We start from the raw sequence: 21,629 nt of genomic DNA on the forward strand, positions 1-21,629 counted from the left end.
TCATTAAAATGCAACGAATCCGTTTCTGAAACGAGACGCTTCAGAAACACTCAGACGCTGAGCCACATTCTTCGCGTCACACAGTTTGGCGGCCGCGTGTCAGGACTTGAGTTTCTCTCCGGAAACTTACAACACGACGAACGCGCTGAAGACGTCAATCCTGATGTTTAGAAACTGGGCTTTAAGAAAAAAAAACCTTGACCAGCAGTAAAGAAATGTGAGCGCCGGCGGCCGCATGGACCCTGCTGACAGATCTCAGGGTGCTGAGGCAAATCCTCATCATCCTCATCCCAGATTTGCAGATTAATCAGAACTGAACCCGTTTATTACCAGGAATATTTTCACAAACGAGTTTTCCTCGGCGGAAGGTGCAACATTAAACATGAGACGTTAGAAGAGACAAACGACAACAAACAGGCAACGACAACACAGCGCCATGGGTATTAAATTAAGTATGAGGTCAATTTTATCGCTCTGACAATTTACGATAGCTGTGCTGTTGTGTGTCCCTCTGACTCCAACACAGACGGTTCATATTTAAAGTGTCCTGTTGCTCTGGACCTGGTTTTTGTGACAAATGAGGACAACAACGTGTTAAATCATTCAGCGTTGATGTCACGCTACGTCCACTAACGTTACAGCTTTGGAGGAAGAACCAACACAATTGTGACAAAATCGTTCTTTTTTGTGACTTCTGCATCTGTGCAATTTATTAAAATAATAGAATAAAGAAAGTTGAAATACCGTTCAAGTAAACCAGATTGCTCCAAAAACTACTAACATGTGCAATCACTTTGTGAGAACAATGCAAATAAAGATCTATCCCTGCAAAAAAAGTAATATTTTGCAAAAGCACAACCAACATTGTTGGATTAATAAAGGATTATTAAAAAAAATAAAAAAGATTTTAAAAAAGACATTTTTCCCTGCGTTCCCCCACCTGTAATACCTCGACAGCCCACTAGAGGGTCACGCCCCACAGTTTGAGAACGACTTCATTACTACATTTTTACTTAATGTAATATCTATTGCACTGTTGTTGTTGTTGTTGTTGTTGTTGATTGTCTCATCTGTTTAATGTTTTGCAGATTCCGCCAAGAAAAAGTCCTCGTCTGTGTGAACACACCTAGTGAATAAATGGTTCTGATTTTAAAAGCGTTTATTTTTTTGCCGCCGACGGGCTCAGAGTAATATTTTGTGTCTTGGCAAAAAAATGATGGAAAGAACCCGACAGAGAAATAAAAATGTTTTTCTCAATCTGAAGTCTTCTGTCCGGGTTGTGAGCGACGACCGCTGAAGAAGACGTCTGAACATCTGGATATCCGCAGACTCCACTGAACCCTCTTTAGACATCACATTGTTCAGACGGCAATAAGCTTCCTGTCCTCAACACGACACTCTGCCCGCCCGACTCCAGAGATTTCACAACTTGAAGAGCGACTCTCTCCATCATCTTCAAGCGCTTATAAACACAATCAAGAGCAAAAACTAGCACTTTCAGTGGAAGTAAATGACGGTAAATGGACTTTCGGTGAGTTTCACACTTAAAGAACTTGTGGAAAAAGGGTGCGAAGTAAGTAAGAAGGTAAGAAAGGCCGGTGTGTGAACACGTCTGCGTGACTCAGAAACACCATGTCACCGACCAGACGTTCAAAAACACAGAAAAGCACTTGTGAACGCCAAGTTTCCAGCTCCCTGGCATCGGGTCTTTATTTTCCTCTCCTTCCCCCTCCTCAATTCATCCCTCCCTTTTTTTTTTAAACCAAATTTGCTCCTTCCCTGTGCTCAGTCGTTCACTGCGAGCCTCATACTTTCCATCTCGTGCTGCGTGGCGTGCATCAGAAAACACGAGTGTGAGACAAAATGAATACACATTAGTCTTTTTCACAGCCTCTGGATGTGGACAACACTTCACACTTACTCGTAGGATTGAAGGCCGTTACCACACACACACACACACACACACACACACACACACACACACACACACACACACACACACACACAAACACACACACACACACACCATGTGTGCCAACGTGATGAAAGTCAGCCACACTGAGAGAAGCGCGTCATAGCAGATCCTGACCACCAGGTGGCAGAACATGCACGTGTAATGCAACAAGGTTTCACTAGTTTAAAAAAGAGCTGAGTTATGAATCTGTGATGTGATTGGAAGTGACCGTCCGGGTGCCTTATAGCAAGGCACACAATCCCACGGTGCACTTATACCCCGTGAAGGTTTAAAGGAAGTAGAAAAAACTGAAAGAGGACTCACATTTTCAATGACAAACGTCCACTCCTTGTCTTCAAACTCCTCCGCGTGGGGATCCTGCAAGGGCAACAGAACAATAAATGCCTGATCATACAAATTAATTTGTACAGCACGCTTAAAAATATCAAAAATATAATCAAAATCAAAAGGTGCTTCACATAAAAGGGTCAAAACGAAAAGAACCACGCAACTACAGGCATACAGAACATTATACACTATATTTGCGTACGTACTCAAACACACGGAGCCACTGATTGGGAATCGTCACGCGAGCAGCGATCAATACGTGTTTCATCACCCAGAGATCCTCCTCAGGAGCGACGGCTCGTCTGCTCTACATTCTCGCTCCACTCCCCCACTGGCCTGCTTTATCTGTCCTCCTTTACGTCTCCAATACATCTGCTTTTAAATGAATGAGGTCACTTTTAATCACGTGATAACGAGTCCCGAGTGGGTTTTTAAAGTCGTAAACGTAGATTTCTGTTGATGGGCGAGAGAACTTCAAACTGAAGAAGCTCGAGTCAGGAAACGAGAACCTCTCGTCCCGCCCGGTCCACTCTCTCTTCCTTCACTGTACTGGTGTGTTTCCTCACTTCCTGTGTAGCTGTGAGCTGATGAGAGGAGACAGTCATGGAGGCAGCGGAGCAGCGAGCCTCTTCGTCTTATGGACGACCTTCACTGACCTCCGACACGCAGCCGCGCAGATTCAATGCATCTGGATGTAATGTTATGTTTTAATGCAGCCTCTTAACAGCAGATTGTGCAAACCAAAACACAAATGTGGGCCTTTGAAGCACAAAAAGAGTGAATTTATCAAGTTAAAACACAAAACATTGGCTGAAATTTCCTCTAAAGCGCGCTGCTTTTCTTGGACTCAATCAGAAAAGCAAATTAAAGATATTTAATTTCTAATGCATCACTTTAGGCTCGTGGTAAAACTCTGCTCCCGTTACATTTTGCCTCTCGCACAGTAAACAATAAATCAAAAGACTCAACGCTGAACAGAACCACTCACTGCGTCCTCAGTACCACACATACACACCTACAGACATGCACACATACACACCTACACACACAGACAAGCAAACATACACACAAGCAAACACATACACAAACCTACACACACACACACAATACAAACACACCTACACATAAACAAGGAAACATACACACAAGCAAACATATACACACCTACACAAACACAATCAAACACATACACACGGCGCTCAGGCACACCATATACATACACACAAGCAACAACGAAACACATACACACCTCCGACAGCCTTTCTGACTGCGCCCGTGACACGCCCCAGGAAAAATCCATATTCCTGCAGTCTGGCACATCACTCAAACGCAACATCCACACGGACACACACACACACAGACAGACACACACAGTGAGTCAGACAGCCGCCTCATCCTCCCATTATTCCACTGCCACATAAACTACTTCTAAAAGCCTCCTGACATCACCAGCCCTCTCGGTTTTGTGCTGCGGCTCGGTGGCAGCACTAAACCTTTCATTCTGACATGTCGTCCTCGTTAACGCGTTCAAACCATAACAAACGGTTGCATTAAAAGCTTTGATAAGCTTGGAAGACGCCTCCGCTTGCTGACCATCTCCTGCGTGATGCTCTCCGGCGTCACATGTTAACTCCGGTGTGTTGTTGTCTCTGCAAAGTTAAACTCCGGCCTGCCTGCCGGCGCACGACTCCCCGAGGCTGCGATACTGCTGAGCTCGGCTGTTTTCACTGCGGCGCTGTCGGGCCCGCTGCGAGAGCATCTTTAAATCACTGTTTGCTTCGGCCGACGCGCCGCAGAAGTGTACAAATTGCGAGCGGTTTGATTTTGTACAGTTTCAGGCCGGCAGTGCGTAATACTTTCTATGTTAAAAAAGGGAAACTGAGGCAGTTTTGTGTTGCGTGTCTATGCGGCGGGGAGACTCCAGATGGTCAGAATCACGCAGCAGAGTTGCACTGTCTTTTTTTGTCTGGAGCTCTGAAAACAATGGATCCCACCTCTGAAACAATATGCCGTTTGTTGCATCGTGTCAGAGACGATCGTCATTAGCGTCATGAATTTACAGTTTGACCCTGGAGATGCTCTCCCGCATTATTAAGAGGCTGAGCACTGACTTTATTTATTATTTATCAGCCAGATGTGGGTGAACTGTGCCTTCAGAGGCTTTTGAGTCACATTACAAAAACAGCTTTATTACTTCCTCTGGGACAGGAAGTGGGCTCAGAGAAGAGAGAGGGACTGTACAGCAGTATGAATCAAGGATAGGCATAGAAAACAACAAGCCAGTGACTTTTCCCTCCATACTTTTAGCCGACACGACAGTAAAACTACACACGGCAGAGGCAGGTACGAGGGTGTTTGTGGCAGAGGAAACGAGACACTGCGCTCGGGGGCGATCCTGTCGGCACAGAGGCCCGGCATGTTTAAGTAAGCCAGGCACCGTGACAAGCGTGTCACTTACAGGACGACACTGTAGTACTACGCAGACCAAAATATCGTCCACATCAAAACACGTCAACAGTCCTGGAGAGAAACTCTCCACCTACACACCATCAGTCATCTAATATGTGTAGTACATGCTTTTCATGTGTCAACAGTTTACAGAAATCAAGCTCAAATGTAAAAGCCAGCGATTCTCGAGGCGGAGCGAAGACCCCGGCGCTCCATAAACGAGTGTAGTCGACCTTAAACACAGGACTAAGTGCATGAGGGCTGATCCCACAATGGCGGCCTACCTTAAAGAGAGTGACGGTGATCTCTACGTTCTCTGGGACCGGCCACACCACCACACCTCTGTAGGGGTTCTTGATGCCAGGCTGCCAGCTGTGAGCCTGCAACACAACAACAACAACAACAACATTTGCACAAGTGAGAAACTTCTTTTGTTTTCCTTTAAATTTTGTGTCATCAAAACCACAAACCTTGGATGATTTCCGTCGACTCCGGCGTGTCCAAACCACCACGAGCTTGTCCGGTTGCCTGTGAGAAGGAGAAAAAGAAGACAATATTTATTCCTCAATCCATCAATCTACAGATCAACATTGATCAGCTTGTATCTTAATGCCTGGAGCTTAAAACCCTGATAAGTCTGTTGTTCACACACTGACAGAGACAGACACACACACACACACACACACACACACACACACACACACACACACACACACACACACTCGTGGTATGAATAAATCATGAGACACAGCTAAACCCCGGCTTTGCCTCTGGACTGTAACGCACGCAACACAAGTAAGAGGTATTGAGATATTAACTACTGAAACCACAGGTCATCGTTTGGCTGAGTAAAACAGCCCAAGAGCGGGAATGGTCCGCTCTGCTGCTATAGCCGCGTATCCATCATGATCAAGCGAGTCAGTAACTTTAAATAACTCTTAATTCATGTAATGAACGCGAGTATGAAAGACGCAGAGGCCTGGTGTTCTCACAGCGCGTTAGCACACTTTCCCCCCTCTCTCATTTACACATTAAAGAAAATTGAGCTGCCCAATAAATTACAACTGCAGCGCTACTTCAATGTAAAAATAACGCTTTGACAAATTTAAGTCAAGTGTCGGCCTCGTGCTGACATCACGATGGAGAAACAAAAAGACAGCCGATCGTCCTCCAGCGTGCAATTAAAAATCACTTTATTCTGTTCCTCCGTTAGAGCTCGACTGAAACATTTTCCAGGCCAATGTAAAAGCCTATTACAGAGATATTGGTATTAGATTATAAAAGGTATCTATAAATCCATCAAGAAGAAATTAAAATACAGCATTAGGATTCAGATTTCTCATTGTTTCATTTGTCATTCGTTTAAAAATACCTCGCTTAATGCAACTTTTGAAGGAAGGTGACATTGAACCTCCATATCTGTGTCAATATTCACGTCCATCAATGATCGTATTGTGCTAAACACTCACACCGAGCACAACACTGGCTCTGTGTGTGCACGGACACGTACGTCAAAGGCTCTTGCAGAACGGCAGCGAGGGAAAGAACGACGAAAGAGCAAGGGAAGAAAGGAGGCGGAGTGAGAGGGAAAAGAGAGCAAGAGAATGACGGGGCGACAACGTCAGAGGCCTCGCATAGAGAAGCTATTGTCCAACAACGCAGGCCATAACAGAGCATGCAGACACATGAAATATCACCCCCCTCCCTTCGTACCGTACCCTCTGCGCTACGAGAACTATTCAAACCATTCGAGTGCAGGCTGACCGACTTCTTCTCAGCGTGTTTCAGCTTCGACCTGCACAAGAAGCAACGAGCCGCCGGAGAGGAGAAGAGGATATGCGACGCCTTTAAAAAAACCTCCGTCAACGTGACGCTCACGTTCCTGACGGCTGAGCGTAGCACCTGAAGTGATGCATGGGCCGCTGCGTGGTGGGAGAGCAGCTGAGGTGGAATAGTGTCGTGGTTGTGATGTGGGTTACGAATAGTGGCGTCCGAGTGTGTGGTCAGAGGGAAGCGCTCACGCCAAAACTCATCAAGAGGAAAAAAAAGACAACAATTAGCTTCAAAATGGTGATTTTTTACCAAAAAGGACATTTAGTTTGCGCCCTGAATCAAATGAATTCAGGGGGATATGTGAAGTATGCATTCAAAGACAATGAAACATGTAGGCCTTCAGTTTAAACCATTAGGGTGGTTTAAGTGGAATAGAAGAAGTGGAGGTTCATCACACGTACACGCGTTCCTTTGTCATAATCTGGTGGACGTTCTTGCATTAAGTGGATTGGAGCGTCCTGAAAGGCTCGGACCGTTTACTGGATGGATTATACTGCGACCAGAAGAAACAAGAGTGTTTCAGTCTTTCAGTGTTTGCCTCCTCTAGCGAGAGAGGGAGCTCCTCTTGCTGTTATCAAAACGTCATAAAACACCCGGATCACCTCCGCATGACGCCGTCTGCTGGCGGACGCCGCCGCTTTAGTGTCGCATCCTTTATTAGACACGTTTTTGAGAGATCGGGAATCAACCTTTGACCACGAAACTCTAATCCGTTGAGTTAAAAACATAACACCTGCGGTTAAAAAAGAATGATCAACACAATGTTTACAGAAGGGCGTGTGCTGGAGAGAGAGAGAGAGGAGAGTGAAAGTGGGTCAGTAAAGCTCAGCAGGAGCTGAGACACAGAACAGATAAACCCTCCTAGATTTAAAAAGACATTTAACTGCAGCTCTCCTCCAGAGAAACCAGCGATTAGGCAGCAGGAAGGTGTTTGTTTCCCTCAAAGACACTTCAGCGTTCCTTCAGATCCACCTGGCACTTAATGAAGAGGAGTTTCATGTTCATGTCACACATTTTTTAACTGCCATTTGTTTGTTTTTAATGCTGCATATTGCTTTGAATTAGATCACCTTGCTGTCGCTATAGTGGCATTTCTACAACTACATTTACTCAAAGCGGCTGCACGCTGCTTGAATGTTCTTCCAGGTGTGTGTGTTACACTGGGTCTGTTCTCGCTGTGTGTGCAGCTGCAGTTCATCAGTGTGTGGGCTCAGCCTCGCACTGCTTAGCCCTCTGCAGCGCGAGGCTACGTCAGCACTCGCAGCCCAATACAAAAAAAAAAATCATGCGCTCACAAATGGACACGATGTGTGACCAAAAAACTGAGTAAGACGACGCTTCGGGCTGCATGTGTGCACATAAAGATCAAGAGCAGCAGGGCAGCTGCTGACTGTGGAGCTGCAGGGGTTAAAAAAAAAAGAAGTCCCATCAGAAGGAAGAAACTCTGAAAAGGTGTTTGTACATCTTACCATTTAATCAGAGTTCAAGGAAACGGGGTTTCTTTTTCTTACAAAAGCTCTTCCAGGACACTGTGTAATTAAATCAGACGTAAACATGAAGCTGGCTCATCAGATAAATGCGTTTGGCAGCGTAAACGTGCTCGTCACTCAGGGCTCTGAGCGGATCTGCCTGCATGGCTGGAAGTCGAGGGTGCGACAGGATGTTGCCCAATCTCTCCCGTAGGCGAGAGGAAGGAGCCGCTTCACATTTGATACGACAGCATCCAGACAGCGGACACGGATCATTATGAAACACACACACATCGCTGGGTAGAGATCAACACAGTGATGAAGTGTCATGCGTTTTTAATAACACAATATTGACGTTAGCAGCTTTTGGCAAAGGGGAAGTTATCCACTTAAATTGAATTAACATTTTTAACGCCTGAATCCTTTAACAAATTAATAACCTCACATCGCTGCCATATTTCTAGCAACCTGGCAGCCGCCCTGCACATCCCAGCCTGAAGAATCCCAGGAACAAAAACAGGCTTGTGACTTAATAAAAAAAATATAATTGCGATGAATGTTGCTGGTGCGGCTCTCCACAATTAAAATGTCTTTATTGCAACTCCAATTTAAATAAACGGAGCTACTGCTTTCGCGCCCAAATGCATCGTAGCGTCTAAATGAGAGTTCTTCACCTGAAGTCAGTGTGTTTTCTGCTCCAGCGTGTCATTACTCTTCTCTCTGGACTGCAGCCGCAACATCCAGGAAAGTGATTAACAGCCCGCTGCCGTCGGGTTGGCACGCAACGGCCGGACGCTGCCCAAAAAGGGAAGCCAAAAACATCTAAAAATCACCCCCTAGTGACTGGCTGTTAATTTGAGCGATTGATTTTATCTGCGGTGGAGTTTTCTATGAATAAGGTGGCGCTGTAAACGTGAATTATGTTCATTTAATTGAGGGAAGCCAAAGTCATGATCGCAATAAATATTAGATATATTGCCCAGGCCCTGTGGATGGCAACCAAAATATATACATATGAGAGAAGACGTGCCAGGATTTCTCAAACAGAAGGGGAAAAACAGCATCATAGGTGTGTTAGAAAGTACTTTCTGTGCTTGCCGGATGAGCGAATGGAAGAGAAGCGCTCGTGAGAGAGCTTTGACGTCAGCCGACAGACTCGGCATCTCCCCCGTCATCCAGACATGAAGCAGAGAGGACGTCGGTTTGCTCGTGTCGTGGTACAGCGGATGTGAGAGACGAAGCATCCCGGACTGCAGCGCTGCGACGCATACTAAAACACCCGCGCTGCTGCAATACATACAAACACACACACACACTCACCGGCGTGCAATGCAGCAGACTGCCTCCCTGCATGGGCAGCGTGTACCATTCATACATTATGCATGCGCTCACAACAATGCACCTTTACTACTGACATCATGGATGAACAGTGCACACATTTGTGTAGAAAATGGCACAGCAGCCACTGAGCTTGAATCCAGTGTGAAAGCTTGAACATATCCAAGTCTCTTTGAAAAAGTCTTTCACTTGGATAACTTGCAGTTCCGGCAGTATGTATTGCAAGCGAAGTTCTTTATTTTTTTCTCAGATGTTTTATAGAAATTCAGTGTGTTTAAAAGGACTTTATACAGTAAACTTAGTTACACTTAAAAGATTTGGAAACTAAATGGAAGAAAAGGACATTTAAACCTCACCAGCGGACAAAAAGAAGGAAATCTCACACATGGACGAGCCATCTCTGGGATCTGAAGACCCATCGTGAAGAAGCTTAGCAAAAGAAATGTTGGGGTTTTTAATTCATTCTTTTTACTGACCTACTCGACAAGTTCTGATTCAGCAAAGGGCGGCAACGAGAAGACGTGAAAGTGGGAAGCGAGGAAGAGGAAAAGAGGAAGCGGCTGCCGCTCTTGCTTTGCGCCGCTATCGGTCAGACCGCCAGCTTTACCGTCAAAGATGTCCAAACAATCTGTGTGACTGTCACACCCCGGACTGCTGGGAGAAATTAAAAAAAACACACACACAGATTGCCTTTCTTGCATCTGAATGTTCTCATCGCATGCCGTCTTTTATTTTATCATTTTTCCCCACAAATTTGCATCCGTCTTAACAATTTGTCGGCATCTGGATGTATTTCCATCATCTGTTTTTGTCTCTGAAGTTCCGATCCGTTCGTTGCTTTGTCTCACGTTCGTCGCTTTCATTTCATATTGTTCAATACGTCACGCCGTCTCGCTCATTTAAGCCGAAGCTTTGGCCGTATTTGGATGAAACCAGGACGGTTGGATCACGCTGTGGAAGTTGTTTGAGAAGTTTTATTTCAAATCAATAAAAAATCCATTGTATCCACATATTTTAAGCTGGTAACAACATCAGAAGTGTGTGTGCGTGCGTGCGTGTCACTGAGTTCTTCTGGTCTCCACTGAAAGGCCCTTGACCTCCAGTCGCAGAACAGAGTGTGTGTAGGAGTGTGTGTGAGAGTGTGTGGCAATCAGACGCTAGTCGGGTCAATGACACAGAGTGAACGTTGAACACACTAACAACACACACACTGCAGTCAGGAGTGAATGTGTCTGTTGGATACTCTCTGCAACTGTGTTGTGAAATCATAATTACATTTTCTGGATTAATCTAAAACATTAAGACTAGTGCGACCGTATGTATTCTGTTGTCATACAGACATTAAACATGAGTTTTCTGTCAATCTTATTATATTTTCCTGGAGCCAAACGTTCCCAAAAAAAAGGTCACTGAGCATGAGTTTTATTAGGTCAAAGTCTAATATTACTATTGATCGTTTCTTTCCCCAAATATGACCCGTCTCCTCCGCGTTTTATTGACAAATTTAAAGATTTCAATCCCCAGTTGAATTCAGATCTGTCATAAGAAGAAAAACAATTGTTAACATTAATACAGTATCTGAAGTGACAAACGAGGTATGAAAACAACAAGAAAGCTAACTAGTTGGGACATTCAGTCCAGGTGGTTATCCTCAGTGAAGACGGTCTGAAGCAACTATATTTTGCATTCAGTACACATCCTGGTTTTAAGTCCGCTGCGTGTTATCTTTAATACGTTAACAAAGTTTTATTGAAAAGGACTAGTTGCATTGAGACCCTTGTAGATGGTACCACAGGATGTACACACATTGGGAATGGTAGGCATCTTTATTTTACATCTACTGGCTCATCTCCAAAGCGCTTTCATTCCTTCCTTATCACTGGAAGTGGGAGAGTCCACATCAACTGTGTGTGTGTGGGAGGGAAAAGACGATGAGGATCTGAGAGGGCAAACTCAAAGCGATGCGTTTCCTTTTATCGTTCCACTGTTTACCTCTTGTGAGACAGAAACAAGGAAGATTTGGCTTCGACTGGCATCCCTAAACACGAGGCAAGTCACGTTTGGGATCGCGTCACGGATCTGATAAGCTCAAAAAGGGGTAAAAAAAAAAGGGGGGGGGGATGGGGGGGGCGTAAATATAACTTTTAGATATGACAAGTTCCAATCATCGATGATCCAGATGCAGCCGTTTTGTTATAGCTACTCAAAACTTATTTAAACCACCCAGAAGTCAGTTTAAACCATCAAAAGTTATCCTTTTACTTTGTTATAGTCTTCTAACAGACAATTCAAATGATAAGGAAATAAAAGATTGTAATTTATTACAAAAGCAATTGCAGTGAAAACATCTCCAAACAGTTTCTCATCAATACAACATTTGAACTCATCAATACAACATTTGAACGCATCATTGCCCTTCGTTCAGTAGTCATTTTGACTAAATAGAGCCTGAACGCATCGTAATTTAAAATTGAACCTCTGTACGTTAGCGTTAGCCATCATTGCTAGCTCTCATCTTATCAACAATGATGCGTTGATCACAACATTATCAGAAACAACGGCAAGAAAAGTACGAACGCTGATTCACCCATCTCATATTTTAACTGAATATCAGCCGATAACGATAGTCAGTAAAATGTTATTTCATACATTAAACTGTGCAATCAGTCAGTCACATGTTTGCCGAACGTCAACATCACTAAATAATAAATAAATGCGATTCCGGTATCATTTTGATAAAGAACAGCGACATGAAAACAAACAGGAGTCAACATACACCTTACTTCCACACAACAAGATAGCACAGGGAACGCCTCAGGGAGGAGAGATCATCAAGCGCAGGAGGAATCAGTCGGATCACGGGTTTAGGAGCACAGGAAGCTCCCTTTCAGCGGATAAAAAAAAAGAGAAAAAGATCATACAAATCTCCCCTCCCTTAACAACAACAACTCTCCCTATAGCAGCCTGCGAACAGCCCAAAGGGAGAGAGCCGACACTGTGGGAGACACAACCACCATGTGCTGGACAGCACTGACTGCAGTGAAACAAGGAGCTCTGAAGGAGATGGTATGAGGTATGAGGGCGTAGAAACCACAGTGGCCGAGGTAAATAACTTGGGGCATGCATTGTCTGCAGAAGGATTACACTTGTTTTATAGACTTCTGTCCATCAGCGCCACTCTGACGACAGCACGATCCATCAGGAGCAACTGAATAATCCATTAGTCCAGAGGGCAGGTGCAATAAAGACAGAGGATTTAATGGTCTGCGGAGACGACATCTTTGCTCCACAGAGCGAGAGAGTGGGGGAGGAAACATTTCTTTTTTTACTACGAGAGACAGCAGGTTGCACATGTAGACTATAAGAAATGGACGTAGCTTTGTTAATCGCAACCGATGAAAGCAACTGACCGTATCTGGACCGACGTATACGTCTCTGGTAGAGACCTGTCAATCACCTTGTAGCCCCGCCCCTAAAGTGTCCACTGCTTTATGGTCTGTTTGACTCTAACAGACCATAATTTACTAAATGAACATCATGCTGTATAGAAGAAGACTTGAAACTAGAGATTGAGACATAAGTATAGACTTCTATACAACCAGAGGAGTCGCCCCCTGGTGGTCAGGAGAGGGAAAGCAGCTTTAACACATGAAGCATACACTTCTGTACAACCAGAGGAGTCGCCCCCTGATGGTCAGGAGACAGAATGCAACGTTTTAAGACACTTCAGCAGCGCCTTCAAATCGGCATATCTGGAGGTTGCACATCACAAATTGCATTAGAACAAACTTCAATCTTTCCAAAAAAAAAAAATTAAAAAAGGGTGTTCGTTTTGCCATCCTGACACACACACGCGCACACACACACTGAACACATTTATCAGCCTGCAGATGCTGCGGCAACCGCTCTGCAGGCTGATAAATGATGAGCAGTCTCCAGGGCCATGTGTTTCTCTGCCTGACAGCAGTAGAGACAGACACACCAGCACAGTTTTTATCACATTTAACACCCCATTGACTTCTTCACAACCCTGCAATGTGTCATGCCTCTTGGTGTGTGTGAGTGTGTGTGTGTGTGTGTGTGTGTGTGTGTGTGTGTGTGTGTGTGTGTGTGTGTGTGTGTGTGTGTGTGTGTGTGTGTGTGCCCATTAGTATCCGTAATTGCAGCGTAGAACAACTACATTTGGGCGGATTCTGCCGCAAAGCAGTTAAAGTGACATTTGGAAAGAGAGAAAGCGGTGAGAGGGGGGAGGAGTAGAGAAGAGAGAGAGATCCAGTAATAAAGAAAGAAAGGGAGGGGAGATAAGAGTGGTACGAAGAAAGACGAAGAGAAGCATCGCTGATGCGAGAGAGCTTCTTGAGATGAGAGCAGTCGGCTCGGGGCACAAAAACAGAATCAAATCAGGAGCTGCGAGAGTTAAATTAGCTGCGAATGCTCTAATTAAGGAAGTGATGAGCAGGCACACAGTTTAAAGCAACTCATGTGTCAACTATGAAAACACATGTGCGTTTTGGCTTTTTCCCAGCACCCAAAAAACACGAGCAAACACAAAGACAAACCACTGAAACGCTTTGAGAAACCCCTCCTCCCTTCCCCAAAAAAAGAAGCTGTAAACAATTACGCTATTATTTTCCTCCAGATCCCTCAAAAGCCAACGATGAACCCCCCAAAAATGGTGTGGTTTCATCCGAAAAAAAAACAGAAACAACTGCGGCGTGCGCTCCGAGCTGGCAGCGAAAGCGCCGCCCGGTGCCAAACTCGCACTCCGGATCGAGTCGAGGCCCTTTGAACGCGAGCAGAACGGAGCGCCGCGTCGGACCCAGTTGGCAGGAAAAGAGCGTTTTCTCTGGCAGAGAGACGCCGTGGACGCCTGCCACGGAAAAAAAAAAAAAAAAAAAAAAAAGCACACATGTTCCCACGGAAAGACAACATGTCGCAGCCTGACACGCGCCGGTCACTTCCACTGAAACGTTACTCAACTGACAGCTCGGCGCTCGAGGAATGTACCGGTCTCTGCTGTTGTTTTATGATACGCTAAGCAACAGTTGAGCTCATGAGACACATTGATGGGATCGTGCCGGTTGAAGTAAACGTAATGGAGTTGTGCAACCGGATGAATATATGTTCTATTGGCTGAATGTAGGTGTTATCTTTAACTTTGCGTGTCCTTTATTTTGCTAATTTAACTGTTTGCCTCAGAAGAACGAGAGCTAACCAGGCGTTTTATCACCGGACACTAAAACATAACGTTCAGCATCTACAAATAACTGTACAGTTCATAAAATCGAGAAGGACATTTGTATCAGGAGTGGGAAATTCCTATAAATTCGACTCACAAAGAGAATGAAAGCATTATTGCTTTTCCGACACCTTGCAGAGAAGTGTAGATCTGCATGAGAGTGTGTTAAGGGTTATTAAATCCCTATGCAATAACTAGTGTGCGTCTCTCTCTCTCTCTCTCCAGAGGTCCTGCTCAGGCCTTGATTGATACGAAGAGGTCCAGCACCCCCGTCCCGTCATGCAGTATTGAGGGGAAGCGGTCTTGATTAGCCACGCTCGGCTGCAGCCGATAGAATTACCATGTAATCAATAGCGCCTCTGTGCCGTCTCCGGCGCGCTACTCTCGTGTCCTCGCTGCACGTGTCGACACGTGTTTTTTTTCAGCTGGTGATGACACTCAGCGATGTTTTCGAACTATATTTCATCAGACCGGTCGACGAGCAACACATTCTTGTTCTGAAGCGCCTGCCTCGGGGGGGCGAGGAGGGGGGATACTAAGAGCATTCATGCTTTAAGTTCACACCTCTCGCTGTGGGGGTTGCACCCTGATGACAGTAGCTCAGGAACAGAGAAGTGGGCCTCACTTGCTGCGACTATTGAGGGTTTGAACCAACAACTCTCTGGCTACAAGCTTATATTTCTAGACATCAAGAAAGAAGTGAACCGGGCCGAGAACAGAAAAGGTTTCACACAGGATAACAATCCTTTCTGAGTGCATGATCCAACAACCTGCAGTTGTTAAAACCAGCGCTCCTTCCCTCCCCTGACAACTAGCATGTAAACTTCTGAATGACTAATGAACTTTGCTCCTTGCGTAACAAACACGGCCGGTCGTTTTCAGACCAGGTGTGGAGTTTTGACATTGATTGGCCACAAGAAGAAGACAGAACTGCACGCTGTGCACATGCCCCACTTAATCTGATCAAATACCACAAACCGTGCGGTGCGTTCAAGAGCCGGCATGATGATTTGGCCACTTTGGAGACGACTGCTTAACAGCAGCAGGAGTCAGATATTAAACCACTGAAGCAGGGAGCAGACCATATATATGTCACATTTATATAATACAATATTTGCTTAAGCCTTAATAAAACATTAGTTTCTGTGAGCCTGGACAACTGTGTGTGTAGCCCACGTTGAAACCGACTTAATAAACATGAAGACAAGCAGGATATTTGCTCAGCTATTTCTTTGTGCACCCGATGACCCTCATGTGGTGGCATCGGATGAGATAAACAAAGCGGCATGAGGTCATTAATCTCATACGTAGGGCCTTCAAAGCAAAGCCTATAATCGCGGGAAATATTCCATTACAACAGATTAAATCCACATTATGACTCGTCTATTCAAATTAGTTATTTGTAATCTGAACTTTCCTGTCATCCTCTCGTTGATTGCGTGTTAATAAATGTCTGATTGTCTACAGCGATAGTGAATGAGTCGATCAGAGAGGAAAAGAACGACAGATAAGCAAACATCAGAGAAATAAGCAAGCAGACAAGTCGAAATGAGGCCGCAAAGTCAATTAAACAGAGTGTACGATCACAAAGACGGTGAAATACGGCTGTGAAACAGTAGAGATGCGCCAGAATGGAAGGTGGGCGTGGCTTAGTTCTGACGAGCGTGTTTTCAACATGGCATCCAGGTCACAAACATTCTCATTTTACAGCGGACCAGTACATCAAAATGTGTTTCTGAAAACCCTTGGAGACGATGAATCGGCCATAAAGTAAGAGAATATCGATTTACTTATTGATCAGCGCTGCAGAGTTTGACAGATTGATTTGAGTTTTGATACGCGAGCTCGCTGCCTTGCGATGGACGGACCACATTTGAGTTTATCCAGTTCTATAGAGGTCATAATATAGATTTAAAAGATTGCTACTCATGTGCTAAAAGGGGGGCAATTGCTTTCTCCCCCTGACCTGATTGATCATAATCATCTGCAACGGACAAAACAAAAAAAAAAAATCCTGTTTCATGCATCAGGTTTCAGCTGTGCTGCTTCATTTCACCGGCAAACACAAACACTGAAACTCATTAATGTTTTAATGGTTTGGTCTGAATTGATTCTGCAGACTTGAACTGTGTGTGTGTGGAATGCTAACCCTCTCTGCTCAACACAGGACTCAGCTACAGCAACTAGGGCAACAGAAAGAGAACAGAAATGACCTCACGGACATGTTTTTACACACACACACACACACACACACACACACACACACACACACACACACACACACACACACACACACACACACACACAAAGATGTAGGATAGGACACCCTCAATCCTACGCTGCTGCTTTGCCATTACTTCCCTTCCATCGCAGGGATGAAAATAAAAAAAGATCTTAAGCTTGTAGAGAAAGAAAAAGTTGGGATAAAACAAACTGAAACCGCTCTGAAAGAGGTGAAATCATTGATTTGCAAGTAGACAGAAAACTCTCGGTCACAGACAGCGTCACTAACTCAACAAGCTCACCTCGTCACTGATAAGGCAGCAACAGGCTTTTAGCATTGATCCAGGGCTCTTACGTTTCCATCATCTTCCATCTGCAAGTGATATTCCCAGATGCTCCAGCCTGCTGTCTCCTCTTTAAAAAGGCACATTGTGCTATCGGGGGTTTTGCACAGAGAACCAAATCAATTATCATGCACCATGTAACCCGGCAGGTCAATGCTCTTAAACTCATCTTTACCGCTTTAAGATGTAAAACAATGTTGGGTCCCATCTGGAGTCAAGTTCTGTCTCGAGAGGCTACGCTAACCAGAGACTATTTAGGAAGATTTAAGCACCAAAACATGTATTAAAGCTTATGCAAACACACTCCACCCCAGATCCACATGAGGAGTCCAGTGACTTATCACAGCTAACCTCCCGGAGACTTTCTGCACATTTAACCCCCATATTTGAATGATTTTGCTTAACACCTCTTTCTAAATGATGGCCTAACTTTTCACCCCACCTTCAGGTGCAGCTGTTTAATTCACGACGTGGTGAGAAACCCCATCGTGTGAACTACTTCTGAGCGAGTACTTACTGGGAACCACACACACAGCAAGACAGACTCATGAACTTCTTACCTACCGATTGTTTGAAGCGACCTATATTATCTAGACTTCAGAGATTATCCTACTGAGCCTTTAAGTGTCAGCCAAGTGTGCAAAAAAAAGCTTTAAAAACGTACATTCAAAGCGCCCGCATTCATATGTACAAGCACACACGTGCAGTAAGTTTGCTCTTTCTGCAACTGAGACCAGAAATGAAGAAGAAAGGCTTCAGGACTTTGAGATCCAGTTGAGCTTCTGGGGACTGTTTCCAGTCTGCGTAGATGGAAAGTTTCCACTGCAACAATAACATACCGTACTGATGAAGTCCAAGGAAGGCAGAAAGCACACACACTATGCGTCAGACGTGCACACATAAACACCATAGAAGAAGAAGAACAGAGACCCTGAGGCGGTGAAGGAAGACACCGCTTGTGTCGGAGGTTGTTCAACTACATGTTTATGCTGTGAAGCTGAGATTCAAGCAGAGTGGTAACATCACACACACAGTCAATGGGCAACTGAAATGACTTTTTACTTGACAAACAAAAACTGAGGCCTGCTCCGTTTAGATCGTCTGTCTTTATCACACAGCTGTAGACGAGAGCTTAATTACGAAAACAACAAATACAGATTTCTTCCTTTGAAACAGCATGAAAGGTCTGCCCAGATTGCGAAAAAACAAAGCATATTTCCGACCGTGCGCTGAGCCCACCCACCCCTCCGCTCTGGGGAAGAGATGTACATTTTTCTCATTCCTTTCTCCGACACGTTAACATCTGTCCGGGGTCTGAGCTCCGTGGGGCTGCGTTAGTCACGCCTACGGCACACCGCTTGAGATGTCCACGTCTGCAGGCTACAAGCTCTGCTTTACAAGTCTCTGCTCTCCACTCGTTAACGGGACACATGACCTGCAGACTGCGGCGTGGCGTACGTCCACTTATGTCTCCCGAAACGCAGTGCATATTCATTCTTTTACAACAAGTACATCTTTGAGTTGTACTTTTAGCATTGAAGCCGTAGGACAAGAGATTATGTCAGTGTGCTGACATCACATTATCTTCAATGTTTCCCATGAAATACTTGCCACACGGTCTCATTTGACCACTCAGTTTCATAATGAAAAAAATCTATTTTTACACTTAAAAAAAGGGTGGGGTCCATACAGCGATTTGGCAAGTCAGGGAGCGGCAGCTCAGTGTCATCATGCGACCTCTCCAAGAGCACATGGTTCTTTATATATTTAACCCCTTAATTAAGCTCTCAAAGAGCAGCAGATTGATGCGTTTAACTTTAAAATGCCCCTCTAGAGAGTCCGGGGAAGGTCCACATAAGTCTCACAGAATCCTGTGGGAAACACAGACGCGTACGATTATTGACTTTTGCAAATACTTGTTTTTTGTGGAGGATAGAGAGAGAACTGCGCTACAATGAAGCTGACAAGAGTGACTTTTCATAGGGTCGTATTGAACAGAATGACAGCTAAGCTCCTGTAATGTTCTAGACATCATCCGTTAAGAACAACAGTCTTTCTCTCTGCGTCTCTACTTCCACTGGGATCAGAAGTCAAGCTCAGATTCCCGGCAGCGGCATCCCTAGAGCTGGTCGGCGTTTAGTGGTTTGCACAAGGACATTTTCAGGAAAGCTTGAACCCAGCTTTTAAAAAAGGAAGGGAAATCTTTCTGCCCTACCATCCTCCTCTTTTTTTGTTTTTGGGGTGACTCAAACCAAACAAATTCTACATCGGTGCATGAGAAGAGAGAGAGGAAAAAAAAAACACATAGCAATTTTACAAGGAAGCCGGGCCCCTCCCAGCATGTAGACATGCCTGCACACCAAGGAGACTGAGAGTGTGTGTGTGAGAGAGAATTATGGCCACCAAGAACGCGCTCTGCATTCCTGCGCACACACACACACACACACACACACACACACACACACACACACACACACACTTTCTTATGAGGCTTAAATGACACCTCTGTGCCTGAGTGTGATCCCCCCCGAACCAAAAAAAAACAACTCACCATTTCTTCGTGCATTCCACCATCAGCTCCTGATAGGAAGCCACGAACTGGAATTTAGACGCATGCTTCCCCACACGTTGCAGTCTCTTCCACACCGAGGCCATGTTTCTTTTGGGGGAGCGGGGTAGAGTCCCACGTTACCTATCCCGTCCTGGACTTCCTTCTTTGGGGCTTTTCCTTTTTGCACAAATTCACCACCCCGCTTAGCGTTTATAGGAACCGGAGCACATCCGACCAGTGCTGACACATAATTATTGTTTCACCCGGAAGCACATTGGGGAAGGGAAAAAGGAAAATATGAGAAGATTTGCACATCCAAGTTGTGGCTGCTGGTCTTTAAAAACTGCTGGATAAATCCAAATGTGAGCACGTGGAATCTCCGCAGCAGTGGAGGTGTGACATGTTTTCTTGAAAGGCACGGTTAGTAATCCACTTGGTATGAATATAATATCTCCATCTGATGATGCTTCTCCTGCAAAACACAAAAGGGAAAAAGACACAGTCAAGTACGCAAAACTGCAGAGATGCTTCTAGTGCAAGATGTTAAAACACACACACGTTTATCTCTTTAGTTCAGGTGTGGAGGAATTCCCGCAACACTTCTCCTCCTTCCAGCAACGCACACATGTGTGGATGGGGATGGGTTGCGGCTAATTCCTGGAGCGCCGCAAGCTAAACTTGGGATGTTTGATACATTTTTTTTAAAACATAAAATAAGGTACGCGTGCATTGAGACGAAAAGTCGTCCAAGCGATGACGTCACGTCACAATAAGTCACGTGACACCACCCAACGTACACACACACACACACACACACACAAAAAGCGGTACAACCCAACTGAAACTAAAGAGTGAAATACATATGTTTGTAAATATTTGGTGGAATGTGTGTGTGAGTGTATATGTGAATCCAGGGAGTAGACTCCGCCGCTGCGCGTGATTCTGGGTTTACCCCGTGCCCGTCGTGACACTCACCTCACCGCGACGTCCGAAGCGTTATCCCTGGGCACGTGGGGCCTCAACTGTCGACGAATAAATCCGCTAAATTATCGCCAATTTTCTTTTGCGCCACAGAGAGAGAGAGAAGGAAAGAGGGAGACACACAGCTAGCTAGCCCGCTCGCGGACGACGGTTAGCCGTCACTAACACACACACACCGCGCGAGCGGAAACCGTTGCTCGCCAATTGACACATTTCACTCCGCGGGGGGCGGGCGAAGCGCGAGCGCCGGGGGGACTCAGCGCCGCGTCATAACCGATATTTATGTGAGATTGTCCCGTTAAAAAAAGCAGTAAAGTAGTCCCAACTGTTAACTGATAGTTTGGCCGCTCCGGTCCTCTCTGGGGAGCGGAAAGTTAGCTGAAATTAACTATCTTCCGTTTGGGATTTTCAAAATAAAACAATTTCTGACAAAGCGGTATTACCAAGTAGCAACGTGAGGTGTTATTTTATCATCAATACAAAGTTAGTAAATTGTGTTCTGTAATCTTATGTAAAATGACTGATTCAACACACAAGCGTGAGCCCTTACTCTAGCGGGGGAAAGTTTCTGTTTTATTTTGAAGGCCAATCCATGAACGTCCGGTCTTGTTATACGTTCTAGCGTCGAGATCGACGCGGCTTCGCCTCTCCATCGTTTTCGCCTGCCGCCTGGATGATTGACGTGCTGAGGGAACGCCCCCTCGGTCGTCAGCCATTGGTGGGATTCTTGTGCCGTTTACGGATTGTTTACCGGTTCATGAGGCATTTCTGAGCTTTTGTTATCACACTGGTCCAATCCCAAATCCTTCAAAGACATTTAATCCCTCACTGTGAGTGTAGATAAAAAAATAAAAAAAGTTCACTGGCTTTGGTGTTTTTCTTTTAAAAAAATGCTTGGGGA

The 21,629-nt window shown here is 45.0% G+C and overlaps 1 protein-coding gene across 6 annotated transcripts in view; it reads right to left on the reverse strand.

The window, feature by feature from the left end:
- Positions 1 to 21,085, reverse strand: part of ehbp1 (EH domain binding protein 1) — a 119,752-nt gene extending 98,667 nt beyond the window's left edge. For 5 of the 6 annotated variants that reach the window (XM_068567817.1, XM_068567813.1, XM_068567812.1 and 2 more), the window contains exons 1-5: positions 20,723 to 21,085; positions 19,748 to 20,219; positions 5,221 to 5,278; positions 5,035 to 5,130; positions 2,279 to 2,332 (exon numbers count right to left, since the gene is read on the reverse strand). In XM_068567817.1, the coding sequence (XP_068423918.1) occupies positions 2,279 to 2,332; positions 5,035 to 5,130; positions 5,221 to 5,278; positions 19,748 to 19,851 (312 nt within the window). In that variant the 5' untranslated portion in view covers positions 19,852 to 20,219; positions 20,723 to 21,085. Of the gene's footprint in view, positions 1 to 2,278; positions 2,333 to 3,551; positions 3,883 to 5,034; positions 5,131 to 5,220; positions 5,279 to 19,747; positions 20,220 to 20,722 lie in introns of those variants that run through there. The other variant, XM_068567815.1, reaches the window with a different exon arrangement.
- Between the last annotated feature and the right edge of the window lie 544 nt (positions 21,086 to 21,629).

Source organism: Clinocottus analis, unplaced genomic scaffold, assembly GCF_023055335.1.
Source record: "Clinocottus analis isolate CAN_PGR_092001 unplaced genomic scaffold, fCliAna1.0.p SCAF_8, whole genome shotgun sequence".
In the NCBI taxonomy this organism is placed as follows: Eukaryota; Metazoa; Chordata; class Actinopteri; order Perciformes; family Cottidae; genus Clinocottus; species Clinocottus analis.